General features: G+C 38.5%; 1 protein-coding gene across 14 annotated transcripts in view; it reads left to right on the plus strand.

Moving 5' to 3' along the window:
- Positions 1–23,307, plus strand: part of Adgrl2 (adhesion G protein-coupled receptor L2) — a 256,854-nt gene that overhangs the window by 206,178 nt on the left and 27,369 nt on the right. For 10 of the 14 annotated variants that reach the window (XM_050149429.1, XM_050149430.1, XM_050149425.1 and 7 more), the window contains 6 exons: positions 4,939–5,739; positions 11,229–11,522; positions 12,069–12,172; positions 13,035–13,220; positions 14,006–14,044; positions 16,786–16,969. In XM_050149429.1, the coding sequence (XP_050005386.1) occupies positions 4,939–5,739; positions 11,229–11,522; positions 12,069–12,172; positions 13,035–13,220; positions 14,006–14,044; positions 16,786–16,969 (1,608 nt within the window). The remainder of the gene's footprint in view (positions 1–4,938; positions 5,740–11,228; positions 11,523–12,068; positions 12,173–13,034; positions 13,221–14,005; positions 14,045–16,785; positions 16,970–23,307) is intronic. The other 4 variants (XM_050149436.1, XM_050149431.1, XM_050149432.1 and 1 more) reach the window with 3 other exon arrangements.

Raw genomic sequence — 23,307 nt, forward strand, 5'->3', positions numbered from 1 at the left:
CTGTGCGTGTGTGGTGTCAGTTAAAGGCCAAACACAGATGATCTTTCTCTTCTCGTCCCTGCTCTGTGTTCCTGTGTTACGTGAAACGGATGCGCTTTGTGTTTTCAGTATCTTCTGTACCATTTGTAGGATTGGAAGCCCCAGAGTGAGCCGGTCTCTTAAAGCATTGCTCCTGTGTAGTGCGGTGGCTTTACTTAATCTCTCTCCTGTGCCACGCGAGGAACACTGTATTCTTTTGAGCTAACCAAAATTTTTGTTTCACGAAGTCCCTCTCCCTTGAATTCAGCCTGGTTTCTGTCCTCAAATTAGACAAGGAATACAGCATCCATTCCCAAACAGTGGAATCAGTCAGAGCTGTCAAGAATTGTGTCTTTCTGCAACCCGGTCCCTGTAACCTAGTCTAAGACACCAAGGACAGTGTTAAGCAAATATTACTTTCAGACTCTTAAGTAATTCCTTGCGCTGTTTAAAGAAAAGAAAATGTGGATATCTTCTGGAACATCTAACTTTCAAAATTTTACTTTTCAGTTCTCCAGAAGTAATGTGTATTGTGCACTAAACTTACAAATAGCTGTACTCAGAGAAGTATTTGCCTTTTTTTTTAATTTAGTTTTTGTCCTTCAAAATAAAAAGTAAACCCAGTAATTAATTTGCTGTTGCTTTTCTAGATGTTTGCAAGAGGCAGAACTAAGTCTATGACCTTTTTCCTCTTTGGAGAGTAGAAGTGGTTCTTATTCCTATATACCGTACGGTAGTGACACACTATAAACCACGCGATTGTAGCTCATGTTAAAATGTAATGCAGAGTGTTCTTGGGCTATTCTAATCTTACATATCCTCATTGCTCCCCATTCTCCCCTCTTCTTTTTCCTTATGCTCCTTTCTGTGATAACCTCTCCTCACATTCATTTTTAAGGGCCCAGCTTGGACCATTCCTTATCTTAACAACGTATTTGCTTTTCCATAGCTTTTACACACCCATTTCTCACATTACTTAGACTAAAAAAAAGTCTCTGTCATATAAGGTTTATTGTGTACGCCTTACCACTTGGCTTAATGCCAGTCTCTATCCATAATAAATCCTTCAGGAACTTCATATACTCCAAAGTGCACCATCCTGTTCTAAATGATGCCAAAGACTTTCCATGACTTCAGAAAACATGGCAATAAATGCACTCAGCATAGAACATTAGAAATGCCACTGGTCAGTTTATTTTGTAAACAGGCAGGTATATTACATGTGCCCTTTTTCATTTGTCCGGGTAGCATCCGTGTCGAAATCGTGCACATGCAAGGCATTTTTTATTGTGTACTGGATGCAGGTATTACAGCATGTAACTGTACATTAAAGAGTCATTAGGGACCTTGGAGAAAAAAGGGATTGTTCAGACTTGAGTTCCCATCTTATAAGCAGGCATTTCTCTTCCACCTTGTGCCTACTTATTTCAAATTGCCACAGTATAGAAGGATTTTATCCTAATGCTACCTACACGTTCTCTCATTTGATGAGTAAATTGCATTCATGTCGATGAATTAAATTGCTATCAGTGAATAAATGTGAGATTATTTCAAACGAAATAGTGTGTCACTTCAGATACAGAGTATGTAGGTGTAGTCAATCTGGGTTCATTTTCTGTCTTGTACATCCATGGAGTCCTCTGCTGATGTTGATGGGTGTGTACTTGTGTGTTTGGTTCATAGAATATTAAATATATCCTTATAAATTAATTCATAGGGTCTGCTAAGACTATTTGCATATATTTGGCATGTGATTATGAATGCAGATTATTGTTAATTTTATTGTATTTTTATATCCCTGGTAGACAGAATTTTGGCTGATATGACAGATACCTACACGTTTTAATTTTATAAAATTCCTTATGGAGATTTTATTTTTCTTTTAAAGATCAATCATCAAAGGTTTTATTTTTCTTAAAAAATTTGCCTTTGGATGTAATTTTCATTTGAATTTCAAGTTGTATAAAATTCATAACAATTCTCTTTCCCTTTACATGGTATGGTTCAAATCATAAATAAATTAAGTAATTTCTGTTTATGTTTTGCCCAGTAACTGCACTATAATTTTACTCTGTGAAATAAAAATAACCCAGTGATCTTCAGTGAGTGGACAGCACAGAATGCATTTTCCTTAATCTTTTCACGGAACTGACTTCAAAGTTCCTTTGTAATAAGTAAGCATTGCATGAAGTATTATTCCTACCCGTTATCCCTAATTGCTTTATGTGAATAAAATTATTGTTTCCTCAAGGAACGATATAGCTGTCTATAAATGCAGTGTGAGCATCCTCAGCACGAATGCTCTGTCTTTTTCTCCTCCTTCCACTGTGCCTGTCCATTATTGATTCTGAGCAGGTACCGTGTGCTCCTTTTGGAGGAGTGATGTTACGTCCACGAGCCACAGAGACAGTGTTGCTTCCAAAACAGCACACTGCACTTGTCCTGCCTTCCCCTCGTACAGCGAGAAGCACACCAATCAGAACAAGTGTGTTCTCTGAAAGTGCTTATACAGACCTTGTTGGTTAAGCAGGTTGTAGCTTAATTTAGAAATTATATGCTGTTACTATGGCAATTCTTTAAAAAAAAATATTTGTGTGATGTTTCTCTCAAAGGAGTTCCAGAAGGTCACTGTTTTATCTTGATGAATAATTATACTTCTAAAAAAATATGTAATCAAGCTGAGATTGTAATAAAATGTGCAACTCCACTCTGAATCATCACTAGTCACAGACGGGTGCCTTTTGAAAGGGAAGAAGAGGAAACACAGAATCATTGGAGTCGGTTTTTAATAGCCAGGCCACACTGAATCTCAGAGTTGCACTGTGTGGGTCCCCATTGTAGGAGACTACGTGTCAACTAGGATCTTATTGCACCTTCCTTGGTGCGTCGTCCACTTCCATAACCACATAGGGTTACTCCCTATCACTCCTATGTCCTGCCTGGGCCAGGTCTACCCTGTGCAAGCCTTTCCCTCTTATGGGGTCTGTGGGTCAAGATCCTTGGTGTGAGTGCTGGGTATGGCAGTTGTTGCATGCTAACTTGCTTTTGATGTTAATAACAATGGTGGAAAACAATGTCATAATGAGCTAATCATGATTCTTTCTTCCTTTTCCTCCCTGCCACCTGTGCTTGCTTTTCCCTTGTATGTATTTTGCTTACTTTTTATTTAATAGACTTAATATTGCAAGTTTTATAATGCATATTATAAATGTAATTTTATGGGATTTTGTAATGTATACGTAACCTTAAGTAAATTTGCTAATACTTAATGGACCTTATCTACCCCTTTAAAATCCCTACTGGGTGAGGGGAGATTTATATATTTCTGGAAGGGGGGGCATTTTGTTAAATGGTTAAGATGTATTTTTGTAAAAATGGGAAATAATTGAAATATACTAGATAGATGCATGACTATGCAGTTACTTCTCACCTAAATATATTTGGGGAAGTGTAGCCATCTCGATATCTATTAAACTTGACTCAAACTCCAAAGTCAAGTTGTCAGTCTCACAAATACATTTTCCTTCCGTGCTTATGTAATGAATCAGCTTGATAATTAAGCTCACACAGACCAAGTGGAGATGACGCACCTGCGCATGCTTCTATGTCTGTGGTGCGCATATAGAAAGGAAACCTCGCTCAGAACGTGGGGTGGCTTTGGCAAGGCAAGAGTCTGTTTAGCTTACATTAGTGAAGAGTTTCATTATTTATTAAGGCACACTAAGTGAAGCAGCATGCCAACTTATTTGTCTTGCCTCCTTAATCTACTAAAATGATTGATCCGTGTTCTTTCATGTAACTTTAGAATCTCTCTCCTGCTAGGTTCTCCTGTGTGTTTCTCTTTATCCAAAGTAGTACAGCTTCCTTATTCTTCCTGTGTTTAGCATCTATTACGAATTCAATCTTAGACTAATAATAGTCAATTTATTTTTAATCTTTTTTTCTTTTTTTCCTTGCACTTTTTTTTTCATTTTTCTTCCGATGCTTAAAATAGAAGTGGAGCAAAAAGGTAAATAATGTCCAGTCTCAACCCCAGCTCCCTGTTATGTGCCTTATGGATGTGACCCTCCTCCCTCCCCCTTCCCTGCAACACTCCTGTATGAAAATGACCGGCAGGACCTCATATTGCACCTCATAAAGGCGGCAGCTGTCCACAATGACATTGTATGGCTGCTGATCTGGCGATGGGGTAAAATTCTGAAGTCGGCGAAGGGGAGATGCCCTTTCTGTTTCTTTTCTACCCTCTGTCTCTCTCTCTCTCACTCTCTCTGACACCCTTGGATATTTTCTTGTTATTGAAGTGTCATCTTGCCTGGCTTCCAGAACCCTCTCCGTAGCATGCCATGGTTACAGGGTCTCCTGGTCATCTCATTATGCTTCCCTTGTGTTGACTTTTCTCTGCTCCCGACTGCATTTTCCTAAAATTTATAGTCTCCAATTCGAAGCACCTGTAACTTCTATAAAAAAAAAAAAAGCTGAAAATAAGTCTTTGCATTGAGTGGTCTGTTTTATTAGCCTTATTTCGTGGGAGGTGTCAAAGGTGTGAGGGATTAGAAGTCATAATGTATGGGTTGGGATAGAATACTTATTCACTCTCAAGCACAGGCTCCAAGTTTTGATGCATGCATTACCAAATTATCAGATAAAATCGCAATTCAGAAATCTAAATTTTATCTTAGTTATGAGTGATCTTAATTTTCGGTTTCTGTTTGAGAAAATGAATGCCAGCTGCTCTGTACACTGGTACTTCGATTAGAAAATCTTGGGAAAACAAGGCTAATGCGGATAAAATATAAACTTGTAAAAACTGAATGCTGTACGAAATGAATTTTCCTCTTTTGATTTAAGTTCAATAAAATGTGTGATAGCTTGTATCTTTTTAAAAAAAATAACTTCTTGTCTTTTCTCTGTGGCTACTAGTCTTTGTGTGTCCTGGGACCTTGAAAGCCATTGTGGACTCACCATCTATATATGAAGCTGAGCAAAAGGCTGGTGCTTGGTGCAAGGACCCTCTTCAGGCTGCAGATAAAATTTATTTTATGCCCTGGACTCCCTACCGCACTGATACTTTAATAGAATATGCTTCTTTAGAAGATTTTCAAAACAGCCGCCAGACAACAACATACAAACTTCCAAACCGAGTAGACGGTACTGGCTTTGTGGTATATGACGGAGCTGTCTTCTTTAACAAAGAGAGAACGAGAAATATTGTGAAATTTGACTTGAGGACTAGAATTAAGAGTGGTGAGGCCATAATCAACTACGCCAACTACCATGATACATCGCCCTACCGATGGGGCGGGAAGACGGATATTGACCTGGCAGTGGATGAAAATGGCTTGTGGGTCATTTACGCCACCGAGCAGAACAATGGGATGATAGTAATTAGCCAGCTAAATCCATACACTCTTCGATTCGAAGCAACATGGGAGACGGTATATGACAAGCGTGCCGCGTCCAATGCTTTCATGATATGTGGAGTTCTCTATGTGGTCAGGTCAGTGTACCAAGACAATGAAAGTGAAGCAGGCAAGAACACGATTGATTACATTTATAACACTCGCCTAAGCCGGGGAGAATACGTGGATGTTCCTTTCCCCAACCAGTATCAGTATATCGCTGCAGTGGACTACAATCCAAGAGACAACCAGCTCTACGTGTGGAATAATAACTTTATCTTACGATATTCTCTGGAGTTTGGTCCACCTGACCCTGCCCAAGGTAAGAATGTTTGACCTCAGCTCACTGTGGTTTGTACTATTTACTTTCAGAAGACTTCTGAGTTTTCCCCACGTTTTTCTTCTTCACAGTTAGATCACAAGGGATGATCTATTCTGCAGCCCTGTTCTGCACAGTTTTCTTTTGCTCAATTTGTTGAGTTGCATGTTGACTTCAAGAAATGAAGTCATTGCATTGCTGAGTGTTGTCTTTCATTGCTAAACATAAAGTAATTCCTACAAACCCATTAATGATTTTTTTCCTTACCTGTATTCTGAGCTGATTACAGTGCTTTCACAGACTTTTAAACTTCTTGGCACCAGTGGTTAAGGGAAATGTGTGTTAGGATGTCCCAAGAGAATGCCTAGGTTTGACACTCAAAGCCAGGGTCACATGTTCAGGAGTTTTGACATCTGTGGTCTGGGTAGGAGAGGACGCCTTCAAATTTCTTCCTCTTGCATCATGTAAGAATTGCCCATTTTCATTTCCTAATAAACTATGTGTTTTATATGTGTCCAAATGAGCTGTGATAAGTCTGCTAGCATTTTATTGACTTATATTATAGGGGAACCTTAAGTATATTCAAGAAAGGAGAATTATTTAGGAAAGCAGAGTTAAGATTTCGAAATATAATTTGATTTATCAAGTGATTCAGTTCTATGAGAAATGGATTTTGGGTATAATAGTGTTAATATTTTATTTACAAAGAGATTACTACACACTCAGGATAAAAGAGTAACTTGTTAATGATTATCGTAGAGTGTGTACTAATGGTGTCTTTTCAAATGAATAATGTTTTTAGGTTTATGGTATAAATTAATGTTTCATTCCCTGAGTCCATTGTAATTTTTACCTTTAGAAGGGAATCAAAAATTTTAAAACTGAAAAACTTGTGAAGTAATGAAATTAATCTTTACACCAAGGTGAAACACACCCATCTGCTAAGGCGCTGAAGGTAGAGATATTCACACTCACTAACACACTAACACTTCTCTTTAGATGTGTCCTTAATAGGTTCTAAATATTGTCATACGGCCCAGACCCTGAAAGTGGAAAGAAGAGCTGCCTATAATTGAATTTCAAATCTGAGTCTTCATAGAGTACCAAATACGCGTTGAGTTCTACTTTAAAGAAAGACCACTGGCGGCATACTGATGAATCATGTGTGCCTGGAGAGTCATGGTTTAAAAATGTGGTTGTAAAATCTGTTGTTAAATTTTCAGGAGCTAAGTCTCCTTTAACAGCATAAATCTTTACTGATAGCCTCTTAGAATCATTTGTTTTAAAGTATGTGATGTCTGTTTGCTCTAGAGGCTAGCTGTTTGGGATGCTTCATGCATCTTAATTTTTCTAAAAGGTACTACAATGCTTCTGTTTTCATCCTTCGGCCTTGCAAAAGGCAGACTTTAAGGCATTGACTAGCTTCAGGCATTGGTTAAAATTGTATTGATCCCTGGTTCACTTTTTTTGTATACTGCTTCACCTTGACAACTGTTACATTTGTTTTGTGTGGCAGTAAATCTTTCTCCCTTACTAGGAGGACAAAAAGAGGGAGGGAGGGAATGCCTTAACAGCTACTAATTGCTATTGAGGCAATAGTGGAAGGGTTGAGAATGGTGTAGCATAGAGGTGTAGTCATTGAGTATAGACTCCTTTTACCATAGCACAGTGACCCACCTTGTCTCAGAACATAGCATTAGATACGAGAATAGGTAACAGTGGCTTTCCCACATGCGATCTCTGCGCTAGTGCATTTTGTGGTGCAATTCCAGTCCAGAAGGCTTTGGTGATTTAGGTGTTTCTCAGAGAGAGTCCTCACTAGTTTGACAATGAGATGTGCACCAAGTGAGACTCCCCATGACAGTGCTTTATCTTCCCAAATAGTCAGCCATTCTTCCATATTCCCAGAACATAAAAATTCATATTGACCCCTTATTAAACCCTAAGTAATAAAACATTTTACCTGACCTAATTTTTTTTCTTGCTGCTGTTTGACCCATATTCTTATTCTCTCTCCTCATAATGTATCTTCTTTGGCTTCTAGAGACCTGTCTTTCTCTTCTGAGGTGTGTGTTCTATATAATGCCTAGAGGTGGGGTCTTGCAGAACTATCCTAGTCAATAGATTTAGGTCAAACCAATAAGCCACATTCAGCTTTCCAGAAGCAAGATTCAAGAAAAGAATAAGGCTAGGGGACAGAGCACCCGGAAGAATTGAGTCTTCACTTTCCGTAAAACAGCGACTGTCTTCTGCAGCTAAAATTCATACTTAAGTCTTAATGAACTGGGTTCTTGGGAAGAAAAGCCTCTAGGATTTCAGAACAACCTACACAGTATATAACAAACAAAACAATAAAAAAAGGTGGGAGGGGAAGCAGTTTTATGAGCTGTGCCTTGTATGTAGCCAAAGGTATTAAGAGCGCTGAAAAATCGTCTTTTCCTCTTCTGTGCATTGTTCACCTTGCTAGCTCATCACTTCCAACAATCTTCTCAGTTTTAGATCAAGCCTTTCTATTTCTGATGGCACAAGTATATTATTTCTCTGATCCTTTTTAAAATAATATTTGAATATTTAGCTTTGTTCTCCCCTTTGAGTAATTTTCTTTGTTGTCTTAAATTATTTCCAATTGTTTCTCTTTACCTCTATCTAGAAATGGTCTCAAAAATAAAAAAGAACCTTTTTGGTTCTATTTTAATGCTTCAGTCTATCCATTTAACTTCATATTTCTTAATCTTTCAATAGCTCTGATATCCCAGTATTAACAACAAAATAGTATATCTTTAGTCAGTGTGAGTCATTTCCTGAATATTTGTTTGTCTTGACTATGAGAAGTCTGAAAATTCTGTAACATAAAGACATGTTTCAGCAAAGGAGCCAGTTTTTTTTTTTTATGTCTACAAAACATTCAGTATGTCACATTTTCTGAGTATCTTTCCACTGTTAGTAAATGGTAGAGAAAATTGTTTTCTGCTCATTAAAGTCTTCCTGGGTACCAAGCCGATGTGTTCATTAGCACTGATTCTTTGATGTCACTCAAATGATACATGGTAGGCAAAGTGCTAAGTCCGTCCCACCAAATGTTTGCCAGGATGTCCTGATGAACAGAGCCTTGTAAAAATGGGTTGGTATTTACATTACAATTCTGTTTTGTGCTGTTCTTCAGAGAACGGTCTCCGCGTTTGAACCTCTTGCTATGTTCACGATGCAGTTTGATCTTTCCTTGTTCCAGACCAAGGGCAGATTGCTTTGCCTAGCTCTGTCCTTTCTCTCTTTTTGAACAATCTCTTACCTAGAAAAGTAAGATCAGACTTTGAAGAGGATAACCAGGTGACCTTAAATCAGTCACCTGACTTCTCCATGGTCAAATTTCCACATGTGTAAAAAGATAAATTGTACCTGTATCATGGAGCAGTGGTAAGATTTGATCTATTGATCCAGACTGTTGGTTGTCGTGACATCTGGCTATGTATGCTGAGTAAATCCCAGCTTTTATCACTGCCAGATGCCCCACTGACATTTGTCTCTCTTCATGGAAAGAGATAATGACTTTTAGAAACATATCTTCAGTATTAAATACAAAGACTTTTGCCTTGAAGTATCACTAAATTTCTGTCTTCAAAAATCCCACAAACTCTAGTTGCTCCCGATGGTTTAATATCTCGACAGGAAGTACACGGCTGCATGGCTGCACCATGTTGCATGCGTCCAGTGAGAGCGTGTTGTTTGCGTTGCCTTACACTGTGCCGAAGCAGAGCTAACACTCAGTAATTGGGGTATTAATGCAGATCGGAGCGATTCTACGTGCTCTGATTAGTATGGTGTCAGGATCCGTACGGTGGTATAACTCCAAACCGTGCCGTGCTGCCCCGTGCTCAGTTCCCGCTGGCTCCTCGCTCCCTCTTCACGACTCGAGTCAGCAGCAGTCATCTGACAGTTTTGCTAAAGATTGTGATGCTTTGACAAATGTTAATTGAGAAGGCACCGAAAGCCTGGCTGCATTGTAATCAAAAGAAAATTACACAGGTTTAACAAGATGTCAGGAGGGAACTTCCAGAGACAAAGATAGACAGCTTTGAATACTTTTCCGCAGCAGCTGGCTAGGCATGTGATTTGACTGATGGACATAGACGCCTCTCACACGACCAATCATTTTAGCCTAGAAATAAAACACATGCTGAAGGCTTTCTCACTGAGATAGGAGGAGGAAGGAAGGACCGAAGTTTCGTGTATGTAATGATAACTAGAAGTTTGTCATGCCTAAAACCCCAGAAATATACCTTTTATTACTAATTTGGCATGCTCTCAACTATTCATAGTTGCATAAATATTTGTAGGTCAGAGCCTAAAATATTGAGCATGGTAGTGTGTTTGAATATATTTTTAATACTCAGTATTGCAGTTTGTTTCTTGTGTATAGGTAAAACACAAAATTAATTATTTAGTGATAGATTTCACTAAGATAGTTTCACCTGAGCATAACAATGTTAATATTTTTATAATATAAGAATAAATTACTTGTATATTTTAAATTTTAGGCACCCTATACATAAGGTTTTTAGAATAAATTTGTAATATCTGTGAATATGAATAAAACTTTTGGATATTTTCTGACAAATTTTAAATGGCAGTAAATTTTGGCTAACAGGTTTTACAATACTTAGTTATTAATGGAGATAAAATCTACTTGATTAAACTCTTTGATAGCAATATTGGAAAACCACACAAAGAAAACTCCTTAAAAATATATTTTTGTTTGTTTGTTTTGTGGGGTTTTTTGTTTGTTTTCTTAAATGTATAACTGTAGTTCTGCATTTTTTTATACTCTCTACTAAGGGTCAGTGAGATAATGAAAGGTTGGTTTTTGAATTCATGATCCGTTCTGACCCCTGTCTGGATACATAACTCCATGGTGAGCTCTGCCCTTCATCCCCCACCTTCACAAAGTAAAGACGCCAAACCCAGAGCAGCATAGTGTGCCAAACTTGTCTTTGGTTTAGATGGAATAGGGCATGCTCAGAAATCCCTCAAGCAACAATGGCTGTTGGCTGTAAAGATGCCAGTGCCTGTTGTCCTGCAGGATGTGGAGTGGGTGACTTCAAATCTTTTATCATCCTAATTATCCATAATTGTCAGAGGTTTATTTCCCCCTTGATCTTTTGCATTTGTTGAAAGTATGTTTGTATAATAGAATTTTCCTGCACTGCCTTCCTTTGTTTTGTGCTTTATGAAGAGATTGTACTTAAACCATGGGGTCATATTTCACCGAGGGCTAAGCTATAACCGGTTTAACAGTCATTTTTTAATCTTATGAATAAATTGTAATAGTAGTGATTTTTTTCTTCTTCTCCTTCCCTATTATAATGCTGTTTGTTGATTTGGGACATATGGATGGGTGAAGGGGTGTGTGTATGCATGCCTACATTTACATATGTGTGCTGGTAGGTGAGCACGAGGGTGTGTTTGAGATTAATACACTCATCTTTTTTTCATAGTGCCTACCACAGCTGTGACAATAACTTCTTCAGCTGAGCTGTTCAAAACCACAGTGTCAACCACAAGCACTACTTCACAGAGAGGCCCCGTGAGCACCACAGTAGCTGGACCTCAGGAAGGAAGCCGAGGGACAAAGCCACCTCCGGCAGTTTCTACAACCAAAATTCCTCCTGTAACAAATATTTTTCCCCTGCCAGAGAGATTCTGCGAAGCGTTAGACACGAAGGGGATAAAGTGGCCTCAGACACAGAGGGGAATGATGGTTGAACGACCCTGTCCCAAGGGAACGAGAGGTACTTCCTGCCATATATTACACGATACAATGTATGCATTTGTAGTTTACTGAGCAGCTTCTAAAGACACCGAAGCAGTTTCATTAGGAGATGTTTACAATAGCCAATTCCATTATTTTGTTACATTACAAATACAGTTTCTTCCCACAACATAAGGGTTTTAAACTGTCAAAGTCACTTAAGATCGGACCCAGAATTCCCTCTCACATTACCTGTGTCAGACCTGAGACTTTTGCCCCAGGCCTCTAGTGAGGCTTCCCTACAGCTGTCTTTCTCATTATAACTCACTTTGGATGAGTCCCAAGAATATCAGAGGCTTTTTTTGGTTCCTTTTGCTCTAAGTGCCTGGTGTTTCTATGCTGACTTTATGCTCACTGTTTATGATCTTTTGCATTGCATGGTACTTTTTCTCTGTTATTGCCATCTATTTCTATTAGTGTTAATTCAAAATTGAACACACGGTCTAGGATCATCAGAGCCCGTTTCCCGAAAGCTTGCCGAAAACACTGGCTTCAGTTTCCCTTTTGTTTTCTTCATCTCTTGCAGGAACGGCCTCGTATCTCTGCATGGCTTCCACAGGAACATGGAACCCTAAGGGCCCCGATCTTAGCAACTGCACCTCTCACTGGGTGAATCAGCTGGCTCAAAAGGTGGATTGGAATGTTTTGATGTCATGTGCTGATTGAGGGTTTGAAGTTCTAACATAAATAATTTAGTTTTCTATGTTAAACCAGGCTCTGTGGTTCTTTGTTCTGCATAAAAGTTTTTTTTTTATTTTTGTTTTTTTTTTATTTCTTTTAAAGCATAGTTTTGTCTGTAAACTAGTCTTTGAATGTTGTTTGTTTGGGGGTATGCTGTGTTCTGTGTTAAGCTGTTTAACAAATGCATACTTGTTTAATTTCATTCACATTTAGTTTGTTCTGGTTCTTTTGATGTTCATAAGACAAATAGTGTATTGGCCCAATAAATCAAGGAACATTAAGTTTTCAACTGAGCCCACAGAATGCAAACAGATGTTTGTATCACATACGACTACAGCACAAGCAGAAATGACCCTTACAAAGGCCTAGAAATCACTCCCTTGATTTGCATTGTAAAGTTGTACCCTTTTATTTTTTTCCTCCTTCTACCTGTTTTGAAATACAGACGTTGGGATCACCAAGAATTATCTGTTATCTGATGTAAAATCAGCAACACTGGAATAAATTTAAAAAAATTAAATAACAAGAAAGTGGTTACAGGGCAAAGAGAGCCAACTGGAAAACAAAATTTAAAGGATGTCTCCCCTCTTCCCTGTTGTTTCTTTTTTTGTGTCTGGCTAAGTATTTCTTTTGTGTGTTAAGGATCTAAAAGCCTTTAATCTTCTTAGATGAAGAGAAAGTTATTGGTCTCAATTAGTTGCAGATTTTGACATATTTGCAATTTTTCCCCACCACAACAGAGCTGCTTAAAGAGAACCAAGAGCCACAGACAGAGGGAGTTTTACTGAGATAATACGAATTGTCGTTTCAGATCAGAAGTGGAGAAAATGCCGCAAGTCTAGCCAATGAACTGGCTAAGCACACCAAGGGGACTGTGTTTGCAGGGGATGTGAGCTCCTCCGTTAGACTGATGGAGCAGTTGGTGGACATCCTGGATGCTCAGCTGCAGGAGCTGAAACCTAGTGAGAAGGATTCCGCTGGGCGGAGTTATAACAAGGTAGGACCTCTGCCTCTAAAGGACGTGGGTCTGTGTGCGTGTCAGCTCTCAGCCCTTCAAAATGTGGCTGCCAGGTGCCCAGACACACACTTAGAGACCAGAGTTCCCAGTTTGCTCATTTCTCAAGAAGAGTTACTGAGAAAGAAGCGATGTTGCCCTTTCCCTGAAAGTTCTCAGTGACACCAGTTATGACAGGTTTTAGTTAATGGTGACTTGATCCATCTGAGTGTGGTCAGTACTCTCTCTATAGAATTAATATCTGTGGCTAGAGTGATTCTATGGTCCATGATTAATGAATTGTGTGAGAACATGCAACTCTAAGTGCTTGAAAAAAAGTTGTGCCACACAGTGGTATTAGTGGCAGCTTTAGGGAGAAGGATATATTCATTTTCAGGAGAATGTTGATCACACCACTAAGTTTTTCTTACTAAGTTAAGTCTAAGTGCTATTTACCGTCTTGTGTTTATATTACATCCATGTTCAAATGTTTATAAGTTCAAATCTAGAGTTAGTCTCAGATAAGTGACCTATCATTTTTTAAACAGCAGTTATATATAAATAAATGTATTTTTCTCTTTTAACAAATGACACAACAAAATAGAGCTGAGAACTGTCTATAGACAGCTTTGGCTGTGAATGGAGTTGCCCAGAGGAGATCTGTAGCTAGTCAACTTGGAATTCAGGAACACCAGCTTTATTTTTGAGGACTTCTTCTTTCCTCGTTTTTTTTTTTTTTTTCAGCAGATAAAATCTAACCTCTGACTTTCTTTTCTTTTACTTAAAAGCTCCAAAAACGAGAGAAGACATGCAGGGCTTACCTTAAGGTATCTTTCCTGTGACGTCCCCCTGCTTCTTCCCTCCTCCGGCTGCCTACCACGCTTATGCCGTCTTGCTGCATGACTCGGAATTCTCAGTCTTTGATAATTATATAATGTGCCCCATATCAGCTGTACAAATGTTGGCTTGCCTCAGAATAAGCCAATGAGAGTTTACTGATTTTTTTGTTTTTTTGCTGTTTTCCCATTTATCCAAAACATACAAGAATTGAATAATTTTCCTCTGAATTGGAAGGAAGCACATAGTAGTCCCTTTGTTATCTCTTGTCATCTCTGGATTCAACAACCTGAAACAGCTATGATATATTCTTGGCAGTTTATCATATCAAAGACTGTATGGGCATAATCTATGTGCATGTAAAAAGTCACCGCTTTCTGATCTCTGGGGTGTACTGTTCAATAAATCAGGCTTTGTCCTGGCTTTTTGGGAATTTGCTTCTGGAAGTAGGGTGCTGAGTGTGGGTGTCCAGGCATAAAATATGAACACTGTGGTGGTGATGTCACTGTGTGATAGCTGGGAGATCTTTTCGGGCTCCTAGAGCAGAAGACACAGTTCCGTGCTAGGGCCAACACTTCTCCCTCGTGTTCTGAAATGCTAGGCAGCAGGCAGAGGCTCTCTGTGCAAGTAAGCCAAGCTAGTTCTATTGTGTCTTGGTTTGCTCTGTAGTTTAAAAGCCCCTTGCTGTTGCAGAGAAGGAGGTAGCCGTTACCCTGACAAGCCTAACCCTGAAGGACGGATTCACATAGTGGAGTAACAAACCAAAGAACTTTGGAGTTTTGCAAATGAGGTTACTCAGAAACTGAGGCCTCATTAACTTGGTTGGCAAGGTCAGGGATGGGCAGGCACAAAGACCAGCATCTCGCTAGTTATCAAACGATACCTTTGGACCTGAGCCCTTTACAAGAAAGGCAGAGGGAAAACAATTTTTTAGGTAGTAATGTTCTAAAGACCCTTAGGAATCTGATTGAGGATGCAACTGATAAAGATCTAAGGAATTTTTCACATTCAATGCTGAAGTTTCCCTTAAGATACTAATGGGTGGAAGGTAGTAGTCAGTGTGTTGTCCAAGGTATACCTCAGTGAACCCAGAGTAGGCTTTGGCAAGCAAAGAAAAGACTGCTTCAGGAATATGATTAGGCTGATGATTATCTTGGTCCCACCTAAAAAGCATAAATGGTAATAGATAAGAAGCATGTCAACTTCATGTAAGTGCACCATCAGGAGGACCTTGTACACATGGTACATCTCAATACGGCCTTAATTCTGACCAGTGTCATCTTCAGTGTGTTTCAAATGAGCTTCTCCTTTCCGACAAGACTAATAAGCCTCCTTAGATTACAAATCAGAAGCTGACTTACTCTATGCAAATGAAGCAAGTTTCTGCTTGGCTACAGAGGATTCATCTGTAAGTTAGATCAGAGGCTCCAGTCTGTATTTCTTGTGACTAATGAATCTGGCCTCAGCAGACCAGTTTCTGTTCCACTCTAGTTACTGGCTGAAGAAATGTCCACGTGAGCATTGTGGACTATTCCATCTCTAGTTAGAAAGAAAGAAAGAAAAAAAAAACCTTTAACTCACTTGGAAGTACCTTCAACCTGCCAGGGAAGTTGTGGTGGCTCACAAGGCAGACGGAACGAGGGTATTAAGATGGATTAAGCGAATTAATCTTACTCTGACAATAACCTCAGACTTTCCCCCTTGTCCATTTCAGTACAGAGCCTCAAATCAGCAGTTTATTGTTGTTTTTCATATATGGGGTGACCTTTTTCCTCAGCAGTTACCAGTAGGTCAGAGCAATGTATATGTTGGCCTTGGTACATTATGTATAGGCGTGCGGAACAGTAAACACACATAGCGATTTCAGCTGCCCAGCTATCTATCCGTGGCACAGCACACCCCAGCTTAAGCACAGCACATGTGACCATCAGGGCTTGCCTCCATTGAACCAGCCTACTGGGTTATATTGCTATTTAATGCTGTTTTGCATGGAAATAAATTAAGCCCACACTCAAGGAATATTTGCAGCTTGGTTGCAACACTTGCATATTTCCATTCTTAAATCATCAGTCTAGCCTTTCCGTATTCTGCCTTTTTTCCTCATTTCTTTAAAAGCAGACCTGCTCATTAGAAGTTAATGTATAAATATAAATACACGTGTCTGTCAGCTCTCTAGGTAATGGGAAGGACACAAATGTAGGCAGTTAGCTTCAAAGCCACCTTCTCCCCAAAGTGTTAATAAATGCACAACAGTTATTAATAAATGTAAAGCAGTTTGACTTATTTGAGTTTGGCATCCAAAGACACTATGACTGAGATTTCTGGTAGATTCTGGCCCCCTGCAGAAACACCAGTGTTTTCTAATTTCACACGTAAATTTTGAAGCTATAAATAGGGCGACTGTCATAGTTGTGAGTGTCCACACTTGTAAGTCAGCCCTTCGCCTCAGAGCTGCTACTGAGAGTTGCACGTCCCCTTCAGCAATTGCAGTGTGCTCAGAGAAGTGAAAAATGAACCACCTCTCTCACAGGCTCCTTAACGCCCAGCAGCTGTTCACTAATGTCCAGTTAGTGCTATTTTGAAGTCCTTGTCCATACTTACAGTTGCTCAAGTCATAAAAGAAAAGTAAATCATGTCAGGCAAACATCCCAGTTGTCACCGGTCAGCGATTGACAGTCCCCTGGTGCCCCAGAAGCAGTCCAAACTCATGGTCATTTTTAAATGGATGCAGGCAATTGTTGACACAGTGGACAACCTTCTGAGACCCGAAGCTTTGGACTCCTGGAAACACATGAATTCCTCTGAGCAGGCACACACAGCCACGATGTTACTGGACACACTGGAAGAAGGAGCGTTTGTCCTAGCAGACAATCTCTTGGAACCAACCCGGGTCTCGATGCCCACAGAAAACATTGGTGAGTGTATCTGTGGTCACATTTGATTTGGGAGACAGATGTTAAAGAGAGTGACGTTTGCATTCCAAATCTGTCATCTCCTGGCATTAGACTTCTCTTTTGCTGAGCTATTTATTTTCAGGAAAAGAAGTTATTGATCATATTTAATAAAACTAATGCTCAAGCTGAAATCTGCCTATATCTTATAAAAGTTATTTTTATGAGTATGTGTGAGTTTTTCAATTGAAAAATCATTAAAAGAAAAAAATAAGAGCACTTAAATGCTAGAATATGGATTGCTTAAGTAATGAAAGTACTTCATATGAGAATGTAGCAAAAGCCTTTCCATTTTTATAACATTCCTAATGAATTTAAATTACTTTATGTGTTCTTCCCGTCAAATATTGTAGCTCATAAAACTCGGGTAGATTCTTTACATTTAACACAGACTGCTTTAGGTAAAAAAGATGTTTAAATCCTGGGAATTAGTGGTTCATACCTGTAATATCAGCTTTGGATAGGCTGACACAGGAGGATTGTTATGAGTTCAAGGCCACTCTGGACTATAGAGTTAGAGCAAGACTCAGAACAGTTGGGGTGGAGCTCAGCTGGCAATGTGCTCATCTAGCATGCAGGAAGCAATGGGTTTGAGTCCCTGGCACCAGGAAATAGAGGTACATTCTGTAATTCCAGGGAGGCGGAGCCGGGAGGTCCAGGTTGAAGGTCAGCCCGACCTGGAGAAACTCTCTCTCCTTCTTCCTAAAGATAGTCAGTGAAGTACATATTTTGTAGCATGAAATAGCATTGTTTCTAGGTAGTCAAATGAATATCAGTAGTTTGGGAGTAAACTCGGAGTTAAAATGCTGCCAATGAGGGTCAGATTTCTATTGTTGACAATATTTGGTAGGAGAGTAAAAATTGGTATTTAATTTTCTTCATCTTCGAATTGACAGTTATTTGGTGAGACTGAAGACTTCCTCTGTAAATCTTCAGATGAAGTTTACTGTATATTGTACTGAAATAAAAGGTTCCCGATTATAAGAAAAAAAAAAAAAAAGAAAGCCAAAAAGAACACAGACCTCTCTCTCCTCCGTCTAAATCCAGGCTGACTCCTTAGCACAAGCAAGGCTGAAGTTCTCTGGCTGGAATGCCATGTCTTACTGCCAAATCATGACTGCCAATATCATGGTGGCATATTAACTGCCAAGGAATGAAAAAATAAAAAAGAGATGGCGTAACTCAAATATGGCACTGGAATTGAAAATATAAACTTAACTTTATTTCCTATATGTAAAATTTTCCAGTGAAGTACTAATAATTTATTCTGAAGTGCACAAATTATAAATCACTCAGTAACTTCTGTGTATAGGTGAAGTCAAAAGGAGGCACCCACCATAATCTTAGGTATCTGGCTCTTTTAAAAAATGTAGTTTACTCATAATAAGAAAAGATTAAACCCCCAAAGCTTCTATTATCTGCAGACAGTTCTGCGCTCGCTGTAGTCCTCAGGCTCATTCACACTGAACCCAATTCACCTGTTTCCAGTTTCAGTCCCCTAATTACAGAAGTGGTGTGGACCCAATCCTCTTAGTGAAGGCATCCTGAAAAGACTTATGGCTTGGCATTTTGTAACTTAAATTTGTTTCCCAAATTTTCTAATATTAGTTTTAAAAAAAAAAAAACAAAATAACTTATTTTTTCCCTTGACTTTAACTGAGCATAAAAATTTGAAGGACTATGTTAAATTCTGTGATCTTTTAAATTTTGAAACCCATAGACCATGTTTCTGTCTCCCAGATGGTTTGGGGACCTTCTGGCTCTACCTTCCTGGGATTACATAATGCACTACTACCCCTGATTTACATGGAACCCTAACACAGTTCTATATCCCAGATGATTTTTTCCCAGTACCAGACAAACTGAAAATGAAATGTCTGCAAGTCATCATTTTCATTTTTTCTTCCTCTGTAAAACAGTCCTAACTGTCCTGGAACTCACTCTATAGACCAAACTGGCCTCAAACTCACAGAGATCCTCCTGCCTCTGTGTCCAGAGGGCTGGGATTTAAGTCGTGCACCACCACTGCCCAGCTTCATTTTCTTAATATATCTTTCTGTGTTTAGAAGGATCGTTCTTTCTATTAAAGCTTTAAGCTTAGATGTCATGACTACATTTAGGATACAATGTATACATCTTACTGATATTAGTAACCCATGCTTAGAATTTATTGTGTCTTTTTACTTATTGTCCCAACCTTATCAGCATAAAAGTCACTTTAAACATTTTAAAATAGTTATTTTTTTAATTTCTAATTCATAGTCTTGGGTTTTTTTCTTTTTTTTTTTGCAAAAAAGAGAAATATATGTTGTTTTAGGAATGAAGAAAACATTCTGTTTTTCCTAGAACTTTAAATATACTACGAAAACAACCTACTATTTCCTTATCCTTTTGAGCCACTTAAAGGATGGCTGTGTCTTCAGTTATTAGAACAAATTGGTTTTCTTCTTATCAGTTTGTTTTAACATCATCATATGATTTACTCAGGATATATGATCCCATAAAAATGGTGTGATTGTACAGGGACAGCATGTGCCTTAAAATTTGAGGTCTAATTTGTATTCAGGGGTATATATTTTGAATGTGAGTTCCATGAATTTTGAACAAATGTTCTCTCTGTAATCCTCAGCATAGGATACATTTTTATCTTCAGAAGGCAGTGGCCTCCCACCTCCAGCCCAGGAAGCAACTGCTTCCTATCCCTGTGCGCGGCTCTTGACTTTGACTTGCATTATTTTTAATCTTGCTTCTTTTATGTTGAGTTCACTTAGAGAGCTCCCTATCCAGACTTACTGTCTGTAGTTCAGTCATTGCTCATTGTCCCTCCATCTTAAGGATGTACTCTCAGTTCTATGTATTCTTTCCCATTCCTGGTTCTTTGAGTTGTTACCACATGGCGACTCTTATTTTCCTTTGGTCCCTTACCAGCAGTGAGAGTTCATCTGTTCTCCATCTTCCCAATACTCGGTCTCTTTATTTTTGGCTTTCTCAGTAGTTTATATTGGTATCTTGTGTGGGTTTGTTTTGCATTTCTATGATTACTAAGTAACATGTGTTTACTTTGCGGGTTGAGTATGATGGAGACCTGGTCTCCTTCTATAGCCTGTATGATCTTGAACTCTGTCCTTTAGCCTCAACTTCCTGAGCCCTGGGATTAGAGATATGTACCACTGTGCCCAGTAAGTAACATTTAGTTGATTAATTCTTGGCATGTGTTTATGGCCCGTTCACTCATCTTAAAGTATCTGTTAATTTATTTTTCTCTAGTTCAGTTTTTATGTGTGCTTAGTGTATATGTCTTTGGCCAGAAATCTATATGCTAAATGCTTCTCCCAGTAAGTGACTTTTTGTTTTTGTTTTCTATCTTGGGAATAGCAGAAATTTCTAATTTTGATTTTGAAACTTTCTGATACCTAGTTTCAGCACCATCTGCCTAATTTTTCTCTTGCTTGCATTTTCCGCCATTGTGGTATTTGACAGCATATAATAGTGTCCTCTCATTATTAATGTGAAATCTTCAATATCCTTTTTTTAGAGAAAAGTTACAATTATACATTAAGAAAATATGTTCAGAAGATAATATTCTTACACCTTTACTTCTTGTGAATGTGTTAATGCCTCATCTGAAAGTGGATATAATAGTCTGTCTATATAGTTCATTCACTGGCATAATTATCTTTCATTAAGAGACTGAATATTTTACCAAAAAAAAAACTTAATGTTTTATTAGAGAAACAAGGAGGATGATTGGTCCTGTAGACTTTCCTGCACTTGAGATTCAGCTGATTTCATCTCCGAGTCATCATTCAACTCTGTTGATATGCTAATTAGGCCTAGGAGCTTGACCAGGCCAAGCGTCATTCCCACCTCCCCAGCACCCCAGGGAGCTTTCTGTTGAGTAACACAGTGGCACACATACTGTCCACTGTCTTTTCTTCTGACATTAAGATTTATTGGATAGCTTAGATAAGAGAAGCCCAATCCATCCATTATAAAATCTCCTATCATTTATTTTCAGAATGGCCTCAGTAGACAGTATAGCCTCCACCACCACCCTGCCACACTGTCATTTTAGACTTAGTTGTATTATAGCTGTAAAAAAAAAAAAAAAGCCAAAAGATGATTTACAAAAACAGAGGTTGTTCTTCCATTCTGCTGTGTGGACAGGAGGCTGGGCTTGTATCTCTTCAAATCTATTCTGTGCTGTCTTCTCCCTGGAGCCTAGACTGACCGAGCTTTGGCAGGTCCTCAGGGCCCCATCAACATCTTCCCCAGAGGTTCTCCATCTCGCTGCAGCCAGTTGTGGGGTGGGGGTGGGGAGCTGTGATGAATGAGACTCTGAATGACTCTCCAGTGAACTGGAGTGTATACACGTGAGTTGTCTGTTGACTAAGGCATGTGCCATAGTGACCAACATAAACATCCAGCAGTGCTAAGGGATGATATTTTAATATATTCACATTAGTTAAAACGCACAGGCTATACAGAAGCTCTTTTAGTCACATAAAGTTGATGACAGACATTCTCCATGATAGACAAGATCAAGTAGGGAATAATTATCACCTTGATTTATTTTTTATGTTTATATAAATTTTTACCTTTTTTCTGGGGTCTATTTGGAGATGGTGTGCCCAAGCTGACCAAAAACTCTTAGACTCAACTACCACTTAAGATTTATTTTTAGAATTTTACTTAGGAGGTTGTGCATGGGTACTGTATTTATGGCATTAATGATTTAATATTGTAAATCCCATTGGATGTTTTTTCCCTCACAGTTAGGTTTTCATGAGTATATCTACTGTCATGTGCACACCTAGTTCATTCATCTGATTTAAGAATACAGCACAGTTTATCCTGAAATGTATTTCAGTGGCTTCCCATTTTTTGGTGAGAAAAGGTAGACCAGAAGTCGTTGTAGGTCTTCTTGTTCAGTGTGTTTTCTAGGCATGTGTGCATGTATCCTACAAGAAAATTTTAAGGGATAAACCATACTAATCCATTTTACCAAATATTTTCCAGTTTTTTTCTCTACCTAATTTTTCCAGTTTCTGTTCTCATTGGTAAAAACATTGCACCACCACAGGCTGACACTTTATTTTGACATAAATTTTGTTAATTAGTTTGGATTGATCCCATTGCTGCTTTTATTTGTAGTTCACCTGATGTTTTGAAGGGTTCCTTTTGTATTACTTTAAATGGCCTGTTTTACTTTTATCTTTGAATTTGTTTCTCAACATTTCCCTACGTTTCTATTTCTTTGCATGTTGTGTGTGTTCTGACCAGTGATTTGTTGAAGATGATATAGCTTAAAAATACTCTGTTCCTTCCTGTTTTACATAATAATGATGTGCAATTAATTGGTTAGTTTTTAATTTTAGTGTTGGATTTTTGATGCCTAAGAAATTTTCCTCAACTTTTTGCTCTTTTTTTTTTTTTTTGAAAGGCATCGCTACTTTGATTTTATAATGATGCCATGCTTTTTAACTTTGTAAATTTATGTTAGTAATCTTTGTGGTTTTTTACATTTGGCTGCAGTCTTTCTAAAGTTTCTGTGTTCTTGTGTTTTGTGGTAGGAAGCACTGATGTGGCCTTTTCCGTAGGAATGAGCCAGTTCTTTCTGTGTGCTCTCCCCTGCCTCTGGCATCCATCAAGGCTCTACAGGTGTCAGCACAGTAGTAGGATCTAGCATTGCCTGCTTCTGTGCAGGACTGTTTCGTTTTCAGGGGTGCTAGCGGCTTTTGAACCTTTCAGTATTTCTCCTTGAGGAGTTTCCTTGACTGCCTTTGTGTACACCTCATTCATATGGATTTCAGAATCAATTTTTCACGTCCCATACACTCGTAAGGTCTTGTTCGAATTTCTATTAGAATTAAACTTCACTCATGGTTTGATATTAAAAGAAGTACCAGAGTTCTCCAAACAAAAGAGAATTGCATGATGGGCTATTTTTTAATTATGCATACTGTGAATAATGAGTTGTTACACTCCCACAGTCTACATTTCCTTTGATTTTTTTTTAATTGTTGGATCGCATTCTAAGATAGTGATAAATAGAACACAACAGTAAGTGACCTTTTCTTTTAAAGGGTGCTTTTATCATCCTGGATGTTTGCATAAGTACAAAAGACCACTCTGATAGGAAGACCTCCAGCTCAGGGGGCTGTTCCTTTATTCCTACTATTTTGTAAAGTTTTGTTTTTTTCCATTAAACAAGTTAAAATGTACTCAATTTTTTCTGCTAATATTATTTAATTTTATTTTACTACTGTGCTCTAATATACTAACTAGTTACACTTGTGAAT

Source organism: Alexandromys fortis, unplaced genomic scaffold (assembly GCF_014885135.2).
Source record: "Alexandromys fortis isolate MF-2015 unplaced genomic scaffold, M_Fortis_MF-2015_v1.1 scaffold_68, whole genome shotgun sequence".
Lineage (NCBI taxonomy): Eukaryota > Metazoa > Chordata > Mammalia > Rodentia > Cricetidae > Alexandromys > Alexandromys fortis.